Raw genomic sequence first — 25,336 nt, forward strand, 5'->3', positions numbered from 1 at the left:
TATTTAAATAGAAGTGTAATTATAAGTAAGAATACAATTTGAGCTGGTCCAGATCCACACGCTAGCTGTGTTACCCAATAACTGAAAACCCCGAAGCCAACGTCGCCTGTCTACTGTTTATGGTCTGACTTCGTCGCAGTCTTTTGTCTACACGCTGTCGATGGCTTCGGTGCTTGAGAAAACTAAAAAAGACCAGATGTAGAGTTTTCTTAGAAGCGGTGACCACTTCAACATATAACAATCAATTAGCGAAGCGTAGTCATTTCTATCTTTATGATTTCAAATTGGCTACTGCTCCCGCGAGGTCATTTGATTTCTTTCATAAGTGGCTAGAATTTTTCTATCATTCGTGATATCGCAGGTGATCGTCGATTAAAGAGACACGGGAAAATGACCTCTCGTCGAAGATTGAGAACACGCGAGCACCAGTACGCATCTGTTCCTCGTGATTGATGTGTAGATTGCGTTTGCGCGATGCGCACCTGCGTCCTCCGGCCCTGCCGCTTCGTTTTCAGATTCTCGAAACGTGCTACGGCTGATGAAAGAAGCGACCGAATTTTTTTTTCTCTTTCGAAAGGGGAGACCTTCGTGTTCGCTGGAGTATCAGGCATTTTCTTTGATGAAATTCTGCCGCGAGAAAAACCCGAAGCACTACTTGATTATATTTAGCGTGTTTGATGTAAAATACCCTCGAGCTTGTCATATTTCAGACTCGTGTCAGATCTACGACATAGCTCTACAGTTCTTTACAAGTGTCATACGCGTGTTCTCTTGTACGCTACGTGTTCAACGATATTCGTTGGAGTTTCCTTTCGCTGGAGTAGAGTCGTACTGTTCGCAACAGGTTTGTAAATGCTAATGAATCAAGGGGCTGCTATATCTTTCTTTGCGATATCTTTCCAACAATATTAATCTGCCGAACAGGAGCGTCATGTTACTCTCTCTCTTCCGATCAACCAAATATTAAGGAATTTAATTAAAGTAGACTGCATGGAACGAAACAGAAAAGTGACGCGTGGACGGGACTTGCTCGCAAAGTACATTTCCTCGATCATACTGTTGACTCTGACGTCTGGCTGTCGCAAAGTATCCGAAGTTTCCCTCCAGTCGAAACTTACTTTTCTCGTTTAAATATTTGACCGAGTGAAATAAGTTTCTCGCGTCCCTTCGTCTACTCGACGAGCGATCGACGGTCATCCAGGAGACTGTCACCAATTTACGAACGAGTTTTCTTTCCTACACCGCAACGTTGACGTCTCGATGGCTCGTCGGCGCCTCGATTATCGACATCACGATTCCGGCCAACGATCAGTTGCACGCATCGTCGAGCGTAGCTGAAAAATCGACGGTGATCGAATAAAAAAGCAGGCAGTAAAAACGGTTTGGAAAATCGTTGGTGGATTCGAACGGCGCCGATTCGTTCGTTCGAGTTTCGGTTCGTAAAATCGCGGCTGACAACTGACACCGAAGGGGACAGCAAATAATTAAAACGGGCATAAAAGTCGAAATGCCGGGGGTCCCGCCGTTTGGGGAAGGGACGAACGACGCGATGATTTCGCGGTTGCAACTCGTTAGGATGGGCAACGGTGTCGTTGATCGGCGAGCTCAAAAACGAATAATTTTTACGATAGTCATTCGCGTGTCACGATACGTTATTGGCTCTCGTCTATCGTTTACGATACTTCATTGAAGATCAATCGTCCGTTTGAAGTCGTCGAAACAATCTCGTTTTTTATGGTCCTGCCGCGAAAATAAAAGAATAAACTATAATAGAAAATAGTAGAAAAAACTATAAACTCGCTGTAGATCGTAGCGATAGTTGAACGAGTAAAGCGACACTTTTATTCAGTCAACTGTACGTACCGTCCGGCACCGCCAAAAATTTATCTCCACCAGCTGAACCACTTCAGCTCGGTAGCGAATTTTTTACGTCCCGTCGTCGTTGCACCGTGTGGTTGCGTTAAAAAATCATGCCATCCAGTACGATTGCCAGGCGCACGGTATCTTCTCGTGAAACTATTAGCCTCGGTCCATGAAGAGGCGAGGCAAACGATGCGGATTATTCGGACGAGTAATACGGCCCGGAAGTCGTGGCTGATGGGGAACGTTGATAACTGGTTCGTGTCCACCCCCGTGTTCACGGTCCTTTCTATTTTTTATGACGCCCTACAGGGCGGTTGCAAATGCTTGTACGCGTACACCGCAACGAGGACTGCGTGTACGATGGAGCGGGAAAGAAGGAGCGAGAGCGGAAGTGGGCGAGGGGCGGGCGAGAGAGTTGGCTCTCTCGTTGGTATTTCCAATTTCACAGAGCGTGGGTTAACGAGGCCCGAGGGCTGGAGAAGTTAGGGCGACCAAGCCCCTGAAACGTCCTCTGCCCCGCCAAAAGTGAGCCCTACGGTCCCAGTGTTATACCTCTTTACCCTGTTCCCTCTCTGTTCGTTCGTCTGTCCGTCTCTCTCTATCTCACTCGACGAGTTTCTGGTGGCGCACCCCTTTAAACGCGGTGCCCTGCTACGCGCACGGGGTTCCAGCACATTACCTTCGCTGATTACCGGCCTGCCTCGCGGAGTATGTCACCCAGTCACCCTCGAGACACATACCTTCTGCGATCCAGCGACCCTTTCCTACGGCTCCTTCGTATCTTCGAGATAGGCATCGCAGGAAACGTTCGAGACGAACGAACGACCGTCTGCCGGCGCGGCGCTCTTCTCTCCTGAGATTTAAGCGGTTCCTCGATTTCACAGCGCGTGCCTTGTATGTCTGTACCCGGCGAATTCCATCCTGTGAAAAGTTTATTAGACACGCGAGATCGTGTGCGTTGCGCCTCCGTGATTTACTCGGTGCGTTCTTGCGAGTTAATGTGGTTTATGGTAATATCAAGGATGGATCGGTATCGCAGTATTATAATATACTGTATCCTGTTTACATTTCAGAGCAGCTCAGAAGTTAAACCTTTCATCGAGCCCCCATCGTCGACGTCGCTCCGGCGACGAGAACATCGGCTCCGACGAGCAACCAATCTTTCCGAATGGATACGCCGCCCTTCTTCTCAAATCACCTCCTCCAGCGCCTCCGGCTCTTCTGCGGAGGATAGGCGTCAAGGAGCTCACCGGTGTCGGCAAGGTAAGTTTACTTTTCACCTAAGTTATAGAGAATTCTTCGCATATATTAGTCGAACCAATGCTATCCATTCGTCAGCCAGAAAATAGTGTTTCCATGAGCCGATAGTTTAATCAGAGACAGGAACACGTGTAGTTGGTTCAAGGCGGAAAGGCTCTTGGCTTCCGACTCGTTCGTCCATCGTTCAGCTTAGAACCGCGTGTGCTCGAAACGACCTCGTGGCAATCCCAAATCCATCGTATCGGATTCCACTGCAGACACGCGACCTTCTCTCTAGCTCTAGAGTGTTGAAGCGAGGCCGCGTGCTCGCTCGTACAGGACGTCCAGGGTGCAGCGTGGAAATCTTGGCGAGGGCGCGCGAATTGAAATGCAGATGAGCGTCTCGCGCTGGTATAAGCCGTGGTTGCTCTCCTATCCGCTCTACCCCTTCGCCTTCCTCTTCCCGTTCTCGCTCAAATTTTCTTCCATCGCAATGCGTCCTCCTTACCGCGATTACCTGCTCGCTTGAATATTCGCCCCCGACGATGATTCACCTTCGCGTCGGCTGAAATGAACTATGTTGGGATATCCATGGAGAACAGCCATAACGATATAGTTTACTGCAAACTATCCAGGTGGACTGAAGCGAAACTTCGATCGTGAAGATAACCTCGTTTAGAAAAATATGTTATTATCATTTGTTCCTCGAACAAAGAGTCGCAGAATCGCGTTAGCCTCGTTCCAGCATTGTTTCTTTGCTGTTAAGAAACGCACGGACGAGGCAACGTGTCCCAGATATTTCAGGAAGCCAACCAGTGCACTAGATACTAGCACGTCAAAGGGGATGCTCGTTACGCAGCGAGACGCGAACCCTTCTTCGCGGAATAAAAGCGGGCGATGCGGGAGCTAGCAGCAAGCTGGTACTGCGCGTGAGCCAGCGCAACCCGGTTGGAATTGTTGAAAATTAATTCATGAGAAATAAGGGTTTGTTGTTTACCAGTCGGTGAAGCTAATTAAAACGGGGTGAGGTCGTCGAATGAGGAAGAAGATGGCTGGTAGGCGAAGAGATATACATAGAGACAGAGAGAGTCGAAGCTGTCTCCTTTAAAAGACGAGCTATATTATTTCGCAGCGTATTCCAGCTTTGTCTTTTCTCTCTCCTAGCTTCCGTCCGGCTTTCGCGCGTGTACGTGTGCGACAGCTCACGTTTGCTCGGGAAACGAGATTTCCATGGGGTTCGGTTGCACGAAGAAAAGTTTGAAAAGAGAAGTTCTGTCGCCAAACGCGACACACGCGTTTCGAATCAATTAGGAGTCGAAGGCGTGAACGTACTGGAGAAAAGTCGGAAACAAATTTACCTGACAGTAAATGAAGTTGTAAAAGATCTAGGTGAATCTTTGTGCGTTCCTCTTCTCTATACCTGTATATTCCCATTGAAGATCGCGGAAATATCGATCTTGGTTTAGTATCAATTCAACCTCTTTACCTGAAAATTTCCTTTCACTTCTGACGCGAGCACTTTAATCCGCGCAAAGGGAGGCAACCAGAATGACGGCGAATCGAGAGAAATCGAGCGAGGAACGATCGAAGTCAGGATTAGACAGGTAACGTGACAGTCGTGCGGCGATGGTAGGCGAGCTTTGCCCGCGTAATTATCGTTTCTATGAGAGACGGGGACGGCAGTATGCGCGCAGCTGTCGAGTCCGGTCGGCCACCTCACAGACAGTCGAATATTTAGTGTCTCTATGAAGAGAGTAATTAAACCGGCCGTTGGCGCGTCTAATACTGGCCAAACGTGGCTTTGCTTTGGCTTTCTGCTCGTGTAGTCGCGAGCCGTCTCTGCCGCGACCGGTAGCCAGATTCGTTGCTTCTCTCTCGCGTGCGAGCGTTTTACAGGATGCAAGAGACTTTAACGGTGCTCCTCTGGTCGTCTGTCAGTCTGTCTGTCCGTACCGTTGCCGTCGGTACTTTCGAGTCGCGCTGTCGGCTTCCAATTTGGCTTCCAGCCGATGCGACAAAGCTGTGTTCTGGTTTCGTCATTTAAGTATAAACTCCTGTTTCGGCTCCACGGCATCATCTACCGAGCAAATTGCGCGCCGCTTCGCGTGCAACCAAACACGTTCGTAGCTTCTGAACGACCTTCCTTTTTTTTCTTGTTAAGATCGTCGATATCCTCGTTAGGTTGCGGCGAAGTAGACGAATTCATTGTGAGAGAGAAATGGAACTTTTTATCGTATAATTGTGGTAAATTGGAATGGATAGAAACGCAAGAAAGGAATTTATCGATTACAATTTAATATGAACGTTCGTCGCTCCCGAAATCTTTTTCTCGTTGAATCGGGGCGATGAAGAGGTCGAGCCGGAGGCCGGGACTCTCAGAAGGTAAACATTGTGATTTCCGGCGAATCTCGATCCAATATGCGACCCGTGTGGCCTCAATCTACGAAAGAAAAACCATGGATGGGCAGATTGGACAGGACGCTGGCGCAGTCGGGGAAGATTCAGCCTCCGAGTCGGACAAACGCAAAGTCAATAATCCATCGGTGGAAGGAAAAGAGAGGAGCGTGATTTTTATGGGCTCGTACGACCGTGTACCAACAATTTTCTCTTCTTCCTCGAGGCTGGTTCGCCGATGCGAAAGAAGGACGAGCGCACGAGAGACGAAGAGACGGAAAATGGTAGCCGGGCTTGCGGCCAGTGCCGCGAGAGCCGGGCGAAATGAACCGTGATCAGGCCGATGCTCGTAGTTCCCATTCTGAAAACAAGCGGGAATTCTCTTACGAACTCGATCACCTCTAAGACAAAGAGACGAGAAAGAGGGCGAACTCGCGCGCGTGCTTCGTACGTGGAAACCCCTGTTCGTGGCACTCGACTCGCCGGAAAGGAACAACGGGGGTCGGAAATGAACGCCGGGAAATGAAGTTTTAAAGCCGGACGAGTGGAACGCAGTCGCGATCGAGACGATTCGTTTTGCACCGATGGGAAATATTTTTTAATCTCATTCCTGCCCCGTACAGTACGTTCCCGTCGCAATAGGATCGTAAAAGAAACGGGAAAAACGGAAAAACCTTTCCAGATAAAGTTTTAACGATGAAATATATTTTTTGCGTTATTAGGAACTTTCATCGAAAATAATTTCATTACCGAGATGTGTTTTACCCTGGCTGAAAAATTTTCTAATTTTTCCTCAAACGTACGCGGTCCTCCACTTCGCTAAAGTTCTCAAATTTAATCTGTTTCTGTACGGTCCATCAGTCCGAACGAACATAGCTACCTTTCCAATTCGGTCGATTTAGACAAACGCTTCCCATTTTCCCGTACTTTGTTAACGAAGTTTGTTAACAACACGCGACGAGCTTCTGGTCGAGTTCGTTCCAATCAGACGCGGTAATTCGTTTCTCCGTAGGATTATTCCGACGACGAATGGATCGAATTTTAGCGAGCGAATCGACCCAGCCGAGAAGCAAGGGGGCCAATCGCGGGTCGCGAATAGGGGAGATAGATTTATAGGGGAGAAAGTGACCGTGGACGCGCGGCGCGGAAAGTTTTCCCCCGGAAATCATTTCGCTAATTCGAGAGAATCGACGCGTACGGGGGAACGGCGTCCCGTCACCCTGGGAAAAGGAAAGTTTTATGGGCTGTTCGATGCGTCTCGACTACCACTTACCACCCTCGGCATTATTCATTTATTAATAGCCCATTCGCGGCTCTTCTCTCCCTTCCTTCTCCTCGACAGACAGATTTTTTCTCCGAGAGTATTTCCTTATTAATAGGTTCTTACATATTTTCAATGGTAATAAAAGAAAATACAGCATCTATTGCCACAGGATGGATCGATCGATCGCAGTTATTCGCAGCGTGCCCTGGAGATAGACGCGAGGACATGCGCAATTTGATCGAGGAAGCTGCTGACCAAGACGCGTCGCGGTCAGTGGCTTAAACCCGCGCGTTTGCTAGGGTTTATTGAAATGTCCGGTTTTAGGTGGCCTCTGGTCCCTCCTTGGGTTCAAGACTTGCCGAGGGAGAAACCCTCTCTGACCTCGGAATACGTAATGAGGACTTTTGATTTTCCCTGAGCCATGACCCGTAGGATAGAACTTTGGTTAGGCGAGTCCTGACCAATTGTGCGTATTATTGGACACGAAAGGATCGTCTCGTTTTATGAACATCCTGCGGTATTTTAAAATTCTCTCTAAACGAATTTTATCTTCGAAAGAATCGTTTCGATACGATAAATTATACAGCTAAAAATGGCGACAGTCTGGCGAGGCTCTAATTCGATTTTAGGCGATTCCGCTCTAATAGAGCGCCATAACAAACTCGGGCCGAATGGGGTTATTTTAATAATGAATTAATCCGAGGGGCGTTATAGGCAGTGAGAAGACCGACATAGGGGTGTTTGCGGACGGTCCGTAGGGAGCATGGGTACCGCGTGGCCCACGTGGTACCCACAGGATAATTGGAGGTCACTGCGGTTTTAGGGACTCCTCCGGCCCCTTCTGAACCGTTCTACGTAAACCCTTACGTACGGGCCAGTATGTACGGCAGTTCGACTGCTGGCATTATCCGGATTCCTGATTCGCTTTGCTGCATAATAATTAAGGATTTTGCGCGTCGTGATAGAGTGCTGTGCTACCGCGCTGGCGGCACAAAGCAGCTTGGTCGAAGGGAACCTGGCTACGATCACCGCGGTCGAACCACCTTTGGCCAGATTGCCTTCCTAACGATCTTCGGTGAGCGAACGTTTCCTAAAAACCCGAACGGTAAATACACAATCACCGATACATTTTAATCTTTTGGATCTCCTTTGAAGAATATAATGCACCTGTCTGATCAAGTTCGACCTTATCTCCTGGGATACGGTATCCGTCAAGCAACAAACAAGGTGCCTGACAAAGTCTGTTATCGAAATTGCTAGACAATGTGGCGTGAATTTGGCAGAGAAAGTGACACAGCGTGAACAGAGGATGCAAGGAGAATGTGTGGAGGATAATTACGCGCACACCTTTTGGACTGTCGTTTTTCAGGCCTGCGGGACCGCCGTTGCTGCGATGTAAATATAGCTCGGCACGATGACGACCAAACGGCCGAAAAGCGTTTAATTAGCGAACGAGGTTTGATCGGATTTCAGTGGAGGTGCAATTAAATTGGCGGACAGACGAGTGACAGTAGCTAGGAGGAAACGAGCCACGGAATTATTTTGTTGCTGACCCGTGAAACTATCGATCGTCGGTTATCGTTTCGGTCCCTTCTTCCTTCGCGTTCTCCAGCGATGCGCGAATTTTCCAAGTTCGCTCCATTTACCATCTCATACGGAAATCCGGAAATATACGCGATCGAACAAGCGACGGAGAGTCAATTAATCAAATAGCATGTATCAAACCATTGAAAATCCGCTCGATATTGCATATCAAGTTTCCTCTGTTTTCGCGTGTATTAACGTCGCTCCATTATTCGATCAGCTTGGCTCGCTATTTCTGGACTTATCTACTCGTCGCTGGATTCGTATTCATTTAGAATTCGCGCATGAATTCTTGAAAGTTTTAACGAGCTTCCATTTTTAGATGGTAATGCGATTATTCTGCCACATGTCACAGATCTTTCCTGACGTACGAAGATATGGCAGCAGAAAGTACAATTCGTTGGACGTACACGTTCAACGATAAGCGATACGTCGTCGTCGCCAAAAGTAATTAAGCATGCGCATTTGAAAACGGTGGGAATCTAACGTGAAAAAGGATGTAGAAAATCGTGGCACGTTTAACGTTCTAGTGCTCAGTCGCTAGTTGAAATTATGAAACAAAGGGAAACTCGCTGCGTGAGTGGAGCCGCGGCGAAGCCTAGGTTTCACCTTAGAAAAGCGTAACGTTTTCACGCATTCATCGGGGCCCGCCTTTAGGCGAGGCGCGGCTGCACCCGTCGGGAAAAGTATTTCAAACTGAATTCCTATTTGATTCATCTCGGTCAAGCCGAGAAACCGCGTGCATTCTCTCGTGGACTGCGCCACGTTAGACAAACTAATTAATAATTACCACATACATCCAACTGCTCGTTCTTCTCGTTGCGTTTACTCACGTTTCCTAGCTGCCGGATGAAACACGAAGAAAAAAAAATCTGGGACACGCTCGTTTGCACGTCACATATCATCAAGCTCTTAGAATGCTGAAGTAACGTCGACGTGTCGATTCGGATTGAAGAACGCTCGACAGCCGTGCGTTATTTACGAGCTTCCACACGTACCTTCCATGCTCGTTCATTATGGATGATGTATCACCATGGTCGTGAAACCTGTATTCCGAATGAGTTTCTTATTTGATTACGTCTATCCCGTTATCTAGTCACGAACGTATCGACTTTACCATCAGGGATGATCCTTTTCCTATCGGTTTTCTCTCTCTTTCCTCCCACGTTTGTTCCTCGGACTTTTCCACGGTTTCTTTTTTTTCCCCTAATTGCTCAGATAGTCTGCGCGCCGTGTTGGCGATCGTCGATATAGCTGGGCTCGCGCCGATAGTCGAAGTTTTACGATACTTCCTACTGGAATTCCCCTGATCGCTTGTAAACTGGATTTTCAGCCGGGGCCACGTATCGTAAAACATGGAGAGCAGTTAGAAGTTGGGCGCGGGGGTTGTACTCTGTTTTATTCAGGGGATCGCGCACCTGTCTTCGACGAGTTTACACGTGGCAAGGGTCGGTAATTTCGGAGGAACAGTACTCGGCTCGAAAGAGGTCGCGCGCATTAGCACTTTTACCGCGTGAATTTATTCGAAATTTCATGGCGGCGTGAGCCAAGGGACGCTGGGAGACGCTTTTACGAGCCTGTGAATTTATTAGGAACGTAAGAGGAGTGAGGGGGAAAGGAAGGATGGGAGGATGATGGAAGACACCGGTGGCCGACGCGAACCGCGTGTTCCACGCTGTTCGTACGCGGACGTTAGTTTTGACAGGCTAATCCGTAAAGGAACGCGTTCGCTTGACGAACCGCCGAATTATTTGCCCGGCTAAGTGTATATTTTTACGGAAGCGGCTCGTCGCTTGCCACCTGCCGTTTGTCAAATGCCGCCATCAACTAATGACAGGGTGTGTTCGTTCGAACCGAAACTCGTAATCGCGGTCAAAGCGTCACGAACAGCTTTTATTTTCCGCCGAGTTTATCGTTAATGTAACCTCTGGTAAAACGAGTACAGAAAAAGAAGAGGCATTAGCCGCTTCGTGGATAACCGACGTTTTCATAAGTTGTAAAAGACGACGTATTCAGTGGCGAAATAGCGCAGCTATTAGATTCACAAAGTAAAAAGTTAATAACAAAGTGAACGCCAGGTGGCTCGCAAGAGTGTGTCCACAATTGTGGAAAGGATAACGGAATGGTGTACGCGATTGAAAGATCGAATGGATTATGTTCGAGCCAGTCGATTTACAACAACGTAGAGAGATTTATTCGGCGAGACAAAAGTCATGGTGAAAACACGTACCCCGTTTGTCACGCGTTTTCCCAGCTACATATGAAGTTCTCGCGTAGCAAAAATTTATTGGCCGACCGGATTTCCATCGTACAAATGAGAAATTCCAGAGAAAACGACCGCGCCCCCTCTCGATGCCACGTAGAATTACAGTGAAATTCACGCAGTACGCTTCGTTCGTTCGTACACGATTCAATTGGCATGGTCGGGCTGAAAAGCGTGTCCGGGGGATTTAAAGCGCGCACCTCGATTCGCGTGTGCACGGTTTCGTTTTAAACGAGAGGGCAGATGCTACTGACAATGCTTCTTGCGCGCAGACGCGCTTGTTCAGCATACAAGCCGTGTATTTCCTGCACGAGCTTCTATTAGATTCTCTCGCCGGCTCGTTCGCAAAGTTTCTATCGTAATTACCCATTCTAAGCGGTTTAACGAGCCGTGGTTCCACTAAACACCCCTGTAGCTACCATCTTGTTAGCCGGCGAATAAGTTGGCCTCGCGGCGCGTATTTGACGGCCGCGAACCTGCGCAGCTTCCTCTTGTTTCAATTTTCATTCCTCCAACGCTTCCTAAAACAGCAAATTCACGAAGGATTTTAATAGCTATAGACTAAGAAACGCACTGATCGCTCGATTATACCTTTTCCTTCTTCGTGCGTTCTCTTTTTCACTCTTCTTCTTTCAGCTTTTGCTTCTTCTTTGGTTTCTAATAAAGCAATCGTAGACTGTGCAGACAAAGACTCGCGTGAATGACACGACGAATGAGAGGAACGATATATTCACTTTCTGGTAAATGACCGGTGGATGAATATTTCGGTGTAAGCGAAACTAAATGAGACGAGATCCGACTAGCAGGTTGCGGGGAACTGCACGCCTACCCAGCACCGAGGAAACGTTGTTTAATTTCGGCAAACACGTCCGGTGTGTCGGGGCTTCCTGTGTATCGCGGGTGAGTAACACGATTCCGGACGGAAAGCAACCACAGTTTCAAGCGGAACCCCTTCTGCGAATTTTATCGTCGTTTCTGTCATTCTCATCGGCCATTCGTAAGCTCCAACTTGACGTTTTAATTTCCAGCTTCAACTTTATCTTAACGAACCGGCGATCGGTTCTGCCAGCGCCGTCTTTCATCCGAGAAAATCACCTTAAGTCGAATTATCGCGAGAACCAAAGTAAAATAAAGACCAATTACGGGATGGAAACAGCAAAACTTAATATGGAAAGTTGCGACACGTCGCGCAACTCCGCGCTCGAACATTCGACGATCACGAGTCCCTGGAGGGTCAGAGGCTGCACGAAATGATCCAGCTCCCTTTATCTCTCTTTTCCTCTCTCTCCCACGCTCTCTCTCTCTCTCTGTGTGTGCCTGTCGCCCTGGCGCTCTGTCGAACCGGTGCCGCTTTAATAAATGTCCCTGACGCGTGGTCGGCAAGGGTACAAATCGCCTGGAACCGCAGACACAATGCTTAGTAATGGTGAGCGACGGGTTCGTGCAATGTCCCCCAGCATTACCGGTTCCTGGTAGCGCGCGCGATACCCATTCGTTATGTTCCTTGACCGTGCCGGCGTGGGCCGCGCGAGCGCTCGTCCAGCGCGATTTCGGCGCAAATCGTTGAACAAACGACCTTAATTAATCCTGCTCGTTCGCCTGGCCATTGCTAGGCAAGCTTTATCGCCATCTGACGCGAAACCATCCTGGACCGTCATTCGCTTTGATCTCCAAATAATTGAGATTCTCGTGATTTGAATCGTGTCTGCTCGAAGTCTCTTGGGTCGTTGGGAAATCTGCGTTTTCTGGGAAACCTATCATGTTGTGTTTGTGGTTTGACGACTTTTTATTTTAATTCGTACGAGCAACGTTGATAGTAACGCAGAGTGTACGTACAATGACGTACCGAGCCTCGTCGTCGCGAGAGGTTCGATGGAATTTCGTGGCGGCTCGAAATTCCTCGTGCAAACTCCTCAGAAACTCTCGAGACGTCGACGATAGGACGAGGCTGCTAGTAATACCATAAAACTCGATACGTGCTCGTGCTTATGGATTATCGATATTTACCTGGCTGGCGCGTACGTCTCGCCACGAGGGCCATTCCGCCCTAGATCCTGAATAAACAATATTCTCAGGGTTGCCGGAGAGTAAGTCGGACCGTCGTGTCGTCTTGGAAGCATTCATATGACCGTCACCTTCTCTCGAATTCCCTTTGAAATTTACTCTTTACACCGTCTTCGTTCTCTGCGCGTTTCAAGTTTATTACGGTGCATGTCGGTCGCAACAAAGCCGCTTGAGGATATCTCCGACGGCGAATAAAATAGCGCAAAAACCTACGGCGTGTCGTCCTTTTCTCGACTGGACTCGATGGGCTTCAATCCTTAAAACGACTTCTCAGAAACGAATATCCGATTCTCCTTCGAAATATCATCGAGATATTAATTGTTAACAAAATATGGAAGAAAAGTCGTACTAGACGCGCGATCGATGTTTTTAAACTCTCTCTTGATTTCCACCGAATCTGCATACAGATTCTCCTCTCGTAATCTATCGTTTCTCATGGTCGACGAATAAAAAAAATTAGGCATTCGTTGGAAACGCGAATAGAGCGAGCAGCGAAACGCGATGGAGAGAACGCGATAGAGAAAGGGGAGGGGGGAGGAGAGTCGAGCGAAATTGCGTTGCAAACGAGTAACACGAGTCGTTAGCGGCTAATCCAACAGAGAGCAGGAAACGTAGGGGACACAGGGGACCGAAGCACCGCGAATTCACCCCCGGTATAGGGCTGGGTCGAGTTCAAGAGTTGCGCGAAAACAAGCGGACAGGTTTCGAGGGGTCGAGTAGAGAAAGGCGGCTCGCAGATGAGCGACGCGGACCAGTACACGGGGCAACGCGGGGACCAGCAACGTTGTTGATTCAAGTGGGCACGTGATAAAAATGACAATGATGAGTTAATGCAATAACTATGTACCTTCCGACCCTCGTGCACGCGGCTAGTCAAGCGGGGACACTCGTTTCGTTTGCGTTCGCTGGTGTTTGCGACTACACTACAGATTATAAGTATATAGTATTTGGTATAATGGATACGTTAACCGCAAAATTTCGATTTTGTAGAATCGATCATTCTCTGTCATCGGATTAAACTACAATAGCGTTTTACTAATTGGCTGGATGTCAAGCATAAAAATTATTTGTTATCGATTAATTGATTATGTTCGTCGCTATCAGGTAGTGATATTTTAATACGACTACTAAAGTTTAATAACTTCGATAAAAGACTGTTCGATGCAAAATAAGAGTACGTGCAGACACTTTTTATAGGAAGTTTATTTTTAGGAAAATCTAGCTATCTTCCAGCTGCTAGGTTGTCCGAAAAGTTTCTTTCGTTTTATGAGGAAATAACGTTTTTTGTTTTATATTATTTCGTCGAATTACGTACGATCCATTTTATTCTGTTGAGATAAACACCGCGACATTTCACAGACTTGGTTTCACGTTTGTATAAAGCTGCTCTGTTGTAAAAAAAAAAAACACGTTTGCGATAGAAAGACACTTTTCGAACAACCTAGTACATTAATAACATTAGTTACTTAGTCGAGGAAGTTAGCGCGAAGTAGTGACAGAGATGGCAGGGCTAGTTAATGTCTGCGGATCTGTTAGACCTTTCTCGTCCCGTTTCGGTCACTTTAGGTGCTTTCCTTTGCCACCGTTAGCACAGTTGGACATTGGTTCCAATTGGCGTTTCCGCGAATGGAGAGCGAATAATGGGCTGGGCAAGCGTCTCATCGACACTCGGTGCGCGACGTTTCACCAGAGCGGAGAGAATGGCCGTGGAAACAAAGGTGCGGAAATACTTCTGAAGGGTAGTATACCGTACAGACGCATCCATCCGGTGCACCGTTTTCCAATTCGAGCACGCGCGCCCTTTCGCTCTCGTCGCGTCGTTCTCCCTTTAGCCGGATCTCGACTGGCGTAGACAGAGATGCAGGGAACCAGGGATCAGGGAGGGACTCGGATAAACCTCGGTGGCCATAGCCGATGGAAACTGTATTCCTGGTATTTAGCGCGGGCCCTACCAATTTACTTCGCGCGGGCAATAAACCCCGGCTAAACGGGATTAATGCCTGGCAGTCTCGTGCACTCCAACTTTCGATACTCCTCCCATCGTCCCTGCTATCGCACGACCGAAGAAACCAGTCCATTTTCACCGTTGTCCTCCTGAATTCCTTTATTTCTCTCTGACCCATGGATGCTGGATCGTGTTCCCTTCTGCTGTACGATTCGCGTCAAGCTTGACACGATTATGATATCTACGTTTCAGTTGGGGTTAGGTCCGTAGGATTTAGGTTGTCGGGGTTACATTGACACCTTATTAACCGGTCGAATAAATGTCTCACGATTATACGAAGTATGTCGTATATCGCAGGGGCTATGATCGAATTACGTAATATTTTAATCTTGGTCTATTATCCGTGCGTTGGCGAGTTAGACACTCTTTTGATCGAATAACTTTACATAAAATACTAACGGCTTAACGAAATCGGTTTGAACGTGAATTTGTAATTGAAAAACAGTCTCTCTAACTCAGACGTAGATTCTTTATCGACCTCCACCACTCCTTCTCCCCATTCCTCTGTTACATGTTCCAACGGAATATCGATGGGCGTACAAAGGGTCGCACGGATTTCGGGCCTTGCAACAGTTTTTGGAGCTAATTGGCCGCTGGATGAGCGAGAACAGTGCACGCTGACCGAGGGCCGGTGCATAATTAATCCAACGTCGGCTGACCTCGCGGTGCACCGACCACTGTTGCCGGTGTTTGCGCATTTTGAATGGCCAGTTGGCAGCGGGGCCGATAGCCAGTTTGGCCGAGAATACATTGACTTCTCTGCAGTCGACGAAATACCGAGGTTGCCCGGAGGCTTTCCAAATTGGCAAGGTGCTTTCATCCTCCATAGCCCTCTTCCCTCGCGGCCGTTCATCGACTGCATTGAAAATTTCAGCCGCGATTCCGTCTCGCTTGACCGCTCGGATTTACTCGATTAAGCCCGACCAAGATTTCAGCACACGAGGTGAAAGTTTTGCCGTGCGTGGGTCGCGCGATCGTATTTTAACAGCGCATGATGTTGCGGTTGCATGTTTATCGTAACGTCGGATGTAACGTAAAGCTCTTCGAGATAAATTTGTCGAATAGCGAAGAAGAATTCCATCCTTCTAAAACTATGGAACAGGTTTAACGAGCGTGGAGGAAACGAAGCGAACGTTTATCGAACCGTATCAAAATCGCGGTATTTTTCGCCGGATCTTCGCGTTCGGTGATCCTCTTCCGTGGTCGGGGCGGAATTATTTGTTCTACTTTAATGATTTGCTCGTAAATAATTCCTTCTCCATTAGACGATCGTGAAGGCTATCGTTAAGGCGGTTGGCAGGTGATGGGGGAGGGCGGAAAGGGTGTTTACCAAGCCGAGCTACCGGCGTGTTCTAAGTGAACGAGTGCATCGAGCGACTTCCACAAAGAGAATATTCATAAAGTCACCAAGACCGCCCTTGTCCTTTAGGGCGTCGGTGGTACAGGGTGGCGTCGGGTGGGACAACAGGATGGAAAGCAAGTTGTACGGGCTGGCTGAGCCGCTTAACGGCAGACGATACCCATCTAGTTCGCCTACCCCCTTGGGCCACCCCTTCTTCGCACAGCGGCTTCCCGAATCCTTCTTACCAACGAACCAGCTTTACCGATCGAACCGATCGTTGGCTTCGGATCTCAGGCGCATAATAATTTATGTCTGTCGTCGTCGGTGCAGCTGCGTGCCGCTGCAGGAAGTAGCAGCGTCGTTTCAACGACGTTGCGGAGTATCAATTTTATTGCAACGCGGCTGAGAGAGCGAAACTACCCCAGCGAGAGCCGATAAAACGCGCGCCACCGGCTGAAATATCGAGTCGCGCGTCGTCTTTATTAGCTTCGCTATCCTCGCTATCGACTTTGGACGTGGACGCGTGCACGAACCACGGACACGATTTTAACGAGTATTCCATAGACTTTTTGGACCCGATGAAAGAGAGGGAGAGGCTGCGGCGGTGATTTACGATGGGTATCGAGTTCGTTGTCGTTGTCGATCGGAACTCGATGGACACCATCGAGGATCGAAGATACAGTGCGAGCACGGGCGAGGGTGAGTTATACAAAGATCAAGGTCGGACAGACGAGCCACGGAGAGCGGGTTCGAATCAAATTTTATCGGCGACTCGTCCCGTTAACGCCGAAGGCCTTAGCCTGTTTTACATTTAAAACGCATTACCGCGCCGCTCGTTTCGAATCCCATGCGGCGATAAAATGAAATTAATGGTCGCGCCCGCCAATTCGAGATATATCGACGGAACGAGCGAAGGGGAAGCGAGACCGGCCTCTCTCGCGGCTCACGGACGCACAGTTTCGAGCGAGAGGGAGACAGAGGAAGAATGAAACGGGGGGAGGAAGAGAGAGAAACAGGTGAACAGGAGGCGAGATAACGGGAGTCTCGCGCGACTCTTGACCGTTCCACCAGGAAAGATAGATTTCTTAACAGGAAATGAAAGAGCAGGCTCACGTGCTGCAATACCAAAGACTTCGACCTCTCGCCGACCGGTCGTGTTACTCGCTCGAGCGCGAACGTTCGAAGAAGCTTCGCGAACGTATGAAATTTCACTCCTCGTTACAGAGGAATTCTACAGACGGAGAAACTGTTTCCATCGATTCTACGGAAAAGTTTGCGTCGCCGAGAAGTCAGGACGATCTACTCGTCCAGTTTCCCTGTTAGTATTTGCTAAGCAGCTTTTTCATATTTGCGTTAGGACGTTGGTAGTCTCGAAGGTGTAATACTCCTGAAGGTTTCGTTGATCTTACGATCCCTATCATCGACCCAACACGAGTTACTCGATTTCGGAATGTCATCTCTGGTCCGATGTTACCGGTTGGCGGGTAAAAAGGAGACCAGGAGGAACATTAAGTGGTTTGCTGGCAAAGGTACGCGAGCACGGTTCAATCTAAAGACGAGCTCGGGCAAAAAAGAAAGGCGAAAACTTAGGAAACAGCCATTTCCCCGCATTAGGCGAGGCGCTTTTTGCTCCAGGGGGTTGTAGCTGGTGGATATAGCTCGCGAGGAGGTAGGAAATATGAGGGGACCCTCACGGTAATAGACGAGCACTATTAATTAGGTAGATTAAACTTTAAGTGCCCATCGTTAGCCGGGACTGTAGGTGGTTCGTTATCCTCCAAAGAGAACGAAGGAAAAAAAGCGGAAGAACGGAAAGGGAAAACAAAGTACACGGGGACTCTGTACCTTTCTCATTTTTCCCCTTTCCCTTCTCTCTGTCCATGTTGGCGTTTACGCGAAATGAGCGCAAGAAACGACGGAGGATAGAGGATACTTGGCTTGGGTTTTAAAGGCACCAAGTGGAATAGGATATAAAGGACAATCGGACAGCGCGCGTAAACGTTGAGTATCGTTCCCGGTCTGATCGAGACCAGAAGAAAAATTCGTTTCCGGTTTAATTCTTTCCAGTTGCGTAAAAGAGCATGGCAACGCATCGTTGGTCAGAATCGAGTATGCTTTTCATGGAACAAAAGTTTCTGGTCGACCTATCGTATAAAGCGGCGCAGTTTAGTTTTAAGAAAAGTAAGGAAGAATCCCGAATACGGTTGTTTGCTGCCGCTTTTTTCCCTTTGCATCTCTCTCATGACACGATTGCTGTCTTTTTGTCTCTGGCATTGCTTCTCCGGTTACCGGCATCGTCGCGTTTCTTCCGTCCCCGACTCCCGCGGGACTTCCGGTTCACGAGCGTCCGCTTCTAATGGACTCCCCCAAGACCGACGTTCTTGTTCCGAGTGGACAGCGAAAGGAAGTAACAGCTTTAAGAGAAATTGCGTTTGATCTGTTCTCGGTATCCAGCGGCCTGGCGGCAAAATAGAAAGATCGAGAAGGCGGCGGCCTTGCTCTTCTCCTTCCGCCTCATTTCCCCGCTTCGTTGGTATTAATTTCATCCGTTGGAATTTCCAGTTTGCTTTTCCTTCAATTCTCTCCCTTCCACTCCCTTTTCCTTTGCCTGGCTTTCCCGGCTTTCGACCGACCTCTTTGATTTTCTTCGTGACTTTCCTCTGCCATCGCTGTTAGCCCGCTTTGGGCTCTGACAAAATTGGTTTGGTAGATTCGATTATTGGTAACCTCCTTAAATTTCCTTTTGATACAACCTGTACAAAGAAAAGGCACACGCTGCTTTTGCACGCCTTTCTGGCCATTCCAGTTAATCCTAAATTGTAGGAAAAGATGAACGTCGCAGATATGATATTCTAGAGTCGTCCAGCGACGTAATCATTTGCATAGAAATCTTTTAGTTTAACCGCATGATAGAAATCGATAACTGAGATAAAATCCGCGCGCTCATTTTATTTGCCAGGTAATTGACGAAACTCTTTATTCGTTTGATACTCGTACCGAAATCTTTGTATCAGGTAAACGTCCCGTACGTATGTCGCCAATCTTGACACGGGTTGTCGAGCGTTCGAATAATTAAATATTGCGAGTTCATCGATCAGGATTCAGGATTTCCCAGGTGGACGAGGTCGGAATGAAAGAACGCAGGAGGACCGGCTGTATTGCCTCCGTCTCCGTTTCTCCAGTCAATAATCGATAATGGGTTCGTATTCGCAGGACTGTGAACCATGCCACCCCTCCCCCGACCTTCGCCTCTTCCTCTGTATGGCCTGATGCCGGGCCCGTTTGGAACTTTAATAAAATATCTGAAATACCAATATTGTTTCACGCCAACGATCATCCCTGTCACTTGGAGAACGATTCAGCTCGTCCCTTGTATTTTATCTCTTCGTGTAATTTGCATCCCTCTTTTCCCCTCATATCGCCGAGAAAATCATGGTATTCCATTCGCATGGTGTTTAAAGACAGCAAAATCGCCGGTAGTAGTTGCCCCGAAATCATAGATACGGTCGACGAGGCGGACAGAAACGACGAAAGCTCGAGCACTCTGGGAGTGGCCAGGCTATTACGGTGTCGTTACGGGCGAAGGAAAAGTGCTCGTAGACGGCGGAAGTCTGCAAAGTCCGCGCGGAGAGCAAACGGATCCTGTCAAACTTTGATTTTCAGGTTCAGCCGTCTGGTCCCGCGTTTGACATGAACTTTCTCCGTGCACCCTCGCATGCTCGTTTTGTCCGAGCAAGAAAGTGAAAAGACTGAGAAACGGACGAAGGGAAAAGTTCTTTCCGAAAAAGTTGAGTGCTCGCCCGTCTTATCGGCGAACAGAGGCTTAAACAATACCTATGTCATCCCGCCTCGATTCTTCGTCTATAGTTGAGCGTAATTCCACTGGAATGCTCGGGACACGATGCTCGGAATTGTTCGAAATTTTCGAACTCGAACGAATTTTCCTACCGCCTTCTCCCCTTCTTGAGTCTCGAGCAGCTTCGTGGATCGCGGGTGAGTGTGCTCGAGACTCGCTCAGCTTCATCGAGAAAGATTAATTCTTGACATTGTGTTTGCGTGTTCATCGTCGGTTATTATAGTTATACTAAAGATGAGTCTTGGTATACGTAGCTCGTCTTGGGAACAGTTATGCTTTTGGGATGCTTTTCGAGAACGACGAGTCTAGTGCCTCGAAGTACGTAGACGTATCGTAGATTGTCGCAGCATCGAATAGCAGTCGCCAAGCGTCCTACATTTATTATCTCGATAGAGGAATGTCGCTAAGCCGAGCGAAAACTGAACCCTCAGGTATCACAGGGATTCATCCTATCGTCATTAATTCTGCACGATTCCCCAACTTTAAAATTAAACGGAACACTGTGTAACACAGGGGAGAGCAATAGAATTTCTACCTTCTTTCTTTAAATGCCATCCAGAATCGGAGGCATCCAATTTAAAGACTCTGTGTTTATTCTTTTGCCGAGGCAAGAAGGATTCGCGACATGCGAAGAATCCGCTCTCGTTTAGTATTCCCTTTGCTGAAATTTTCCATCGAATCGAAAGCTAAAACGACCCCATACCGGTGACTTCTGTCGACTGTTTCTTGCCGTTACGGTAACGTGACGTTGGACGTTTAGGAGCGTGGGACGAGGGTCGCGCGGATTCTTTTGGACGCGTGTCGGTTGTTAGCCGGCGCAAAAAGTCGTCTTATGAACCGCGTGAGAGGGCAAAACAGTGTCGAAACGTCGTCACGCAGTCGGATAGCTGGCCACCGCCGACAAAAACGCTAGTTTCACGCAAACTCGACCCTTCTCAGACCAGGAACGGTCTGTTGGAAAACAATGCGTGTACGTTCTTTTCCGTCCTTTTCGTTTCCGCGTTTTATTTTTATCCCCCTTCATTCTTCCCCTTCATTCTTTTATTCTTTGACGTTTTTGCCGCGTCAAATCAGAGGCTATCCGTCGCTCTTTCGGAATCTGCTTGATCCACCGCAGACGCGTCACGGATATCGTTCAGCCGTGGAAAATGCACTAGGATTTTGGAAATTGAATCTTCGACAAGGTAGTTCCCTTTTTCTCTTTGCTGGTCTCGAAACCGTAGAAACGATATCGCAAGATTTCACCGAGATATACGGTCTCTTTGATCGCGAACACGGATTTTTCGAGATGTTCTACAATTTTGTTTAGCATCGAGAGAAAGCACGCGCCTGTCCTGGCAAAGGTCAACGTCCGAATAGCAAGAAATGCTAGAAACTTGCAGCGAATCGTTGCATCCGCTTTAATAAAGTTTGACGTAAGGCTGACATGTATCGACAGAGGGTTATAATCCCTTTGGCCGATGTAATAATACTGGCGAGTGTCTGAAAGACGCTTCTACAGCAGCTTTCACAAATACTTTCGTCTGGTCGTTGTTCGAATCTCAACTCTAAGCCTTTCCTCCCTGAAATAGTCTGCTTAGAGAGTCGCACGAACTCTCTTCTCTCGTCCAGAAGCGAAGGAACGCTCTTATAAGAAACAATACCTTGGCCGACTATGCTGTCTCCCGGTCGTTTAACTTCCACCTCTTCGCAGCGTCTTCCCTTTTTCATTGCAATTTTATCCTCGATCTCGTGTGCGCGTTTCGGTACGTGCCCAGGACGCTATATTAATCTATCCTCTCGTCCGTGGTACCCGAGATTAAATTCAGAGTCCTCGGCTTGCGAACAGGCTCGGGAAATAATCTCAGGTATCTGCGTGAGTGCATGACATTGCAACCGGAATTCAGGTTTTTTTAAAAGAAGAAAATCGGTTCGGACATAAATTTTTCAAGTGATGTGTCATACATGGAATTCTCTTTATTAATTATGGGATCGGATCGGTCCTCCGAGCAGCCCAAGTGCTCTTAGGACGCCCTTAAAACGACGCTATAATTATTATTTAACGTAAAAACGAAATGGGGTGGTATCGGTTTCCCCCGTTAAAATGTAACGCGAAAAATCAGCGAAACGTGAAAATGAGGAGAGACGGTTTGAAATTGGGGAAGCGCTCTCGAAATCCCGCAGACTTTTATTTTTAATAGCATCGACGGTTGAAGAAAGTTGGGCGACCGAGTAAATAAGTGGAGATAGAAGAAATTCAACCCTAAGCCAGCCATCCCCTTTTAAATTCTCGAGGTGCTAGCACGTCGAGGGTGGGTGTTGGCACCTCGAGAACCGTATACATACTCGTATATATACGTACGTATACACACAGATATATACATATATATGCATGAAGGTACATATACGTGTAAGTATATGTACGTATAAGAAGAAACGCAAATCCATCCTCTGCTCTCGTCTGGAATTCTCTTTGCGTGATCCCTTCTTTCTTTTTTCTCCGCGGGCGTTGCGTAGACGTATCCTTATCTGCCGCGGGAAAAAGGGAGTAATGGAGAAGGGAAAAAGAGAAGGATTCCGGCGTTCTCGCGACTCTCCTTCGCGTTCTCTGTTTCTGGCGAGGAACTTCGGTTATTTGACTTGCTAATGAACTGAAAATACTCGGCAGGATTGTGGGAAGGGAAGACAGAATCATCGCAGTCCGTCGAAGACCGGTTTCGCACCTTTTTCTCTTTCATTGGCCGCCATTGTCCCCGTTTCTCGGTTTTCTCACAGATCTCGCTTCCGCAAAATTTCATGCCAACATAAAGCGCACGGATGCAGGTTAATATTCTGGAAAAACAAAAAATGAAAACGACAAGTATCGTGGTGCGATCAAAGGGGAGAAAAACTTGCCCTCAAGTATTTGCTTCCAATTAGTCGACACGTGTCGCATGCTTCGATATATTTATGGTTGTTTTTGCGCCCCGGAGGGACTAACCCTATGCGACAATAAGGGGCGAAACTATCAAAACCTGCTCACCCTATTCTAATCTTTCATGCACCCATGCTCTGCGGTTTTGACACGGTTAACGCGAGACGAAAGGAAAAATAATGTCAGAGTTGGTAGTAGTTGATAAAATTGACTCGATCCACTCGAAACTGCATTACGTTCTCGCTTCTTGATATTCAAATCGGTCGACACAAAGGTTGTTTCAAAGGCTTGCCAACCAATTTAAATTTGTCAATCGCTTTAAATCCTCGCCATTAATTTATGTTCCACGTCGAAACCGTAGCCAGTAAGATTTCCCAGGCTTTAGTTAAAAAATTCCCAAGGACCAAGTCGGAATCTATTATTCGTGGTTGGCGCGCGCACGTAGGGGTGCGTCGGGGCCCCAGTCAGAGGCGGGCTGAAGGGATGGGCGCGTTCGATGTATTATTAATCCTCGCCTAACAATGAACACAGGACCAGCGGAATTCGCAAATTGAGTCCGCGAAGAGCATTTGTAATCCGAGGGCTGACGAGCCGTGTCCGGATAATTATTATTTCATCGACATAGGATCTTACGTTTTGTCCGAACCGTAAAAATAACGAACTAATTCCAAATCGTGCACGCGTCCATATACAATGGCAGTTGTTGGTCTTCCGATTGTTCGTTGTCCGATAGCAATGGCAATATTCGCGAACGCGCTCGTCCGACGCGAATCACGTAAGTAATTACAAATTTCGCGTTTCGAGAGCGTTACTCTCGTTAGTTCCATGTTCGTGAATATTAATACTCTTCTATTGTCTGGTTCCAGCCGCGAGAAGAGGGAGCCTCGGCAACGCGACTTCGCTGTTATAAATAACGAAAATCGCATCTCGTCCGCTGGCCGAGTTCGCTTTCTCGTCCTGGTACTCTCGCGAGTCCTAAAACTTTTACAAGGTCTTTCGAGCGTTTCGTCCTTGGTGCTACCCCCTGTCGCACCCTTTCTTCGCCCGTTCTCTCCTTCCCTAAGGCCCTTCGCAGGGATGAGTGACGTCCGTCGAGGGTGCACGGTATGAGATAACCTTTGCGCCCGATGGGCGAAAAAGTTAAGTGTATAATTACTTTAGGATGACGAAGCTCGCCGCTCGCCAAGAATTCGCTGACTGTAATTTAAATCGAGCGGAGGGTAGTTCCTGTGCCAACTACCAGGGGTAATTTGTAAATTCGTAAACGACGAGAAAACGGGTTCAATCTTGTTCTCGAATTAACAACGTCTCTTCAGTGTTCTCTGATTTCTTTATGCTTCCCATGTGTGCGGATTAATCGAATCGAATCCGCGCGTACCATCCATTTATCTTCGTGGTCATAAACTCTAGAGTAGATTCGAAAAGTCGTCCCCCGTGATCACTGGCTCGATCTGATTCACGGTAGTCGTTTAATCGGAATAAAAAGAAGAAGACGAGTTTAGGGAACGATCTCGCCGGAGGTATTAAAATGTTAATAAGATCGGACCGATCTAATTGACGAACGAAAGAAAAAAATGGCTGGAGGCGAAATTTTTGACCCACTGTTCAATTCCATCAGGCTGCTTCTCGTCCGAGCTCCGTTCCTCGTCGACCGTAAGCCGTTTCCTCTCGAGAATAAGCGCGTCCATCAAACGTCTCGTTACGACGTAGTTCCTGTACCGTTCCACCCGCCGCGTTCTTCCTTTCTTCCTTTTTTTTTTCCCCACCGTTCCTCCTCTTCTCTTCCCCATCTCTTCCATTCTTTCGTCCACGTGGAAAGAGAAAGAGTATCTTATCTGTAATGAAAATGACTAAAATAATTTGACGTGATCAGAGAAGGAGACGCAGTTAAATTAAACCCTTGTCAAAGGGAAACTCCGCGACGCGGCGATTTAATAGAACGAAGAAGAGGAGGAAATGGGGGAGGGAACAGAAAAAGAAAACGCGCGAACGAGAGAAATAAAAAGGAAAGAAAAACGACAAAGTAGTTTCCGTAGATAGTTGTTTCGCGCGATGATTCGTTCCGACCTGCCTATGTTCGAGACGGAAGAAAAATTTACGTGGAATCGTAATTGCACTGCCACCGGTAATGGATGCTTTATTTATGGGTTAACGGATGCGATGCGTACGGACGCTTTCTGTACGTTATTAGCCGATAATTAAAGTCGCAATTGTTACGCGGGTTTCGATTGCTGGAAATATCTTTTATGAGTCTCACGATACGAGACTCATCCCACCTTTCTCTTTGTGTTTCACAATAATCGTCGGCATCGTCTCATTCAATAAAAAGCAACACGGTTTACGCTTCGCGAGATAATTTTATTCCTCGTCCCGCGTTGCGCCAAGGTACAACCTCGCGGTCTTGCCGTTTCAACTAGAAACCAATAATTTGCCGAGTGAAGCCTACAATGGGAAATAATCCTCGAACGCAATGAATTTTCAACAGGTTGCCCGTACACCGCGCAAAAGTCGCTGATATTACGATTGTTGCAATGGATTTCCTTTTGAAAAACGGATTTACTTTGTCATC

The 25,336-nt window shown here is 47.6% G+C and overlaps 1 protein-coding gene across 4 annotated transcripts in view; it reads left to right on the plus strand.

Moving 5' to 3' along the window:
• LOC126867998 (uncharacterized) overlaps positions 1 to 25,336 on the plus strand; it is a 258,493-nt gene that overhangs the window by 160,641 nt on the left and 72,516 nt on the right. For all 4 annotated transcript variants that reach the window (XR_007690507.1, XM_050623115.1, XM_050623114.1 and 1 more), the window contains exon 6: positions 2,937 to 3,126. Coding sequence is in view for 3 of the 4 variants with exons in the window: in XM_050623115.1 (XP_050479072.1) it covers positions 2,937 to 3,126 (190 nt within the window). In the remaining variant the exon portion in view is untranslated. The remainder of the gene's footprint in view (positions 1 to 2,936; positions 3,127 to 25,336) is intronic.

The sequence above is a fragment of the Bombus huntii genome, chromosome 7 (assembly GCF_024542735.1).
Source record: "Bombus huntii isolate Logan2020A chromosome 7, iyBomHunt1.1, whole genome shotgun sequence".
Classification (NCBI taxonomy): Eukaryota; Metazoa; Arthropoda; class Insecta; order Hymenoptera; family Apidae; genus Bombus; species Bombus huntii.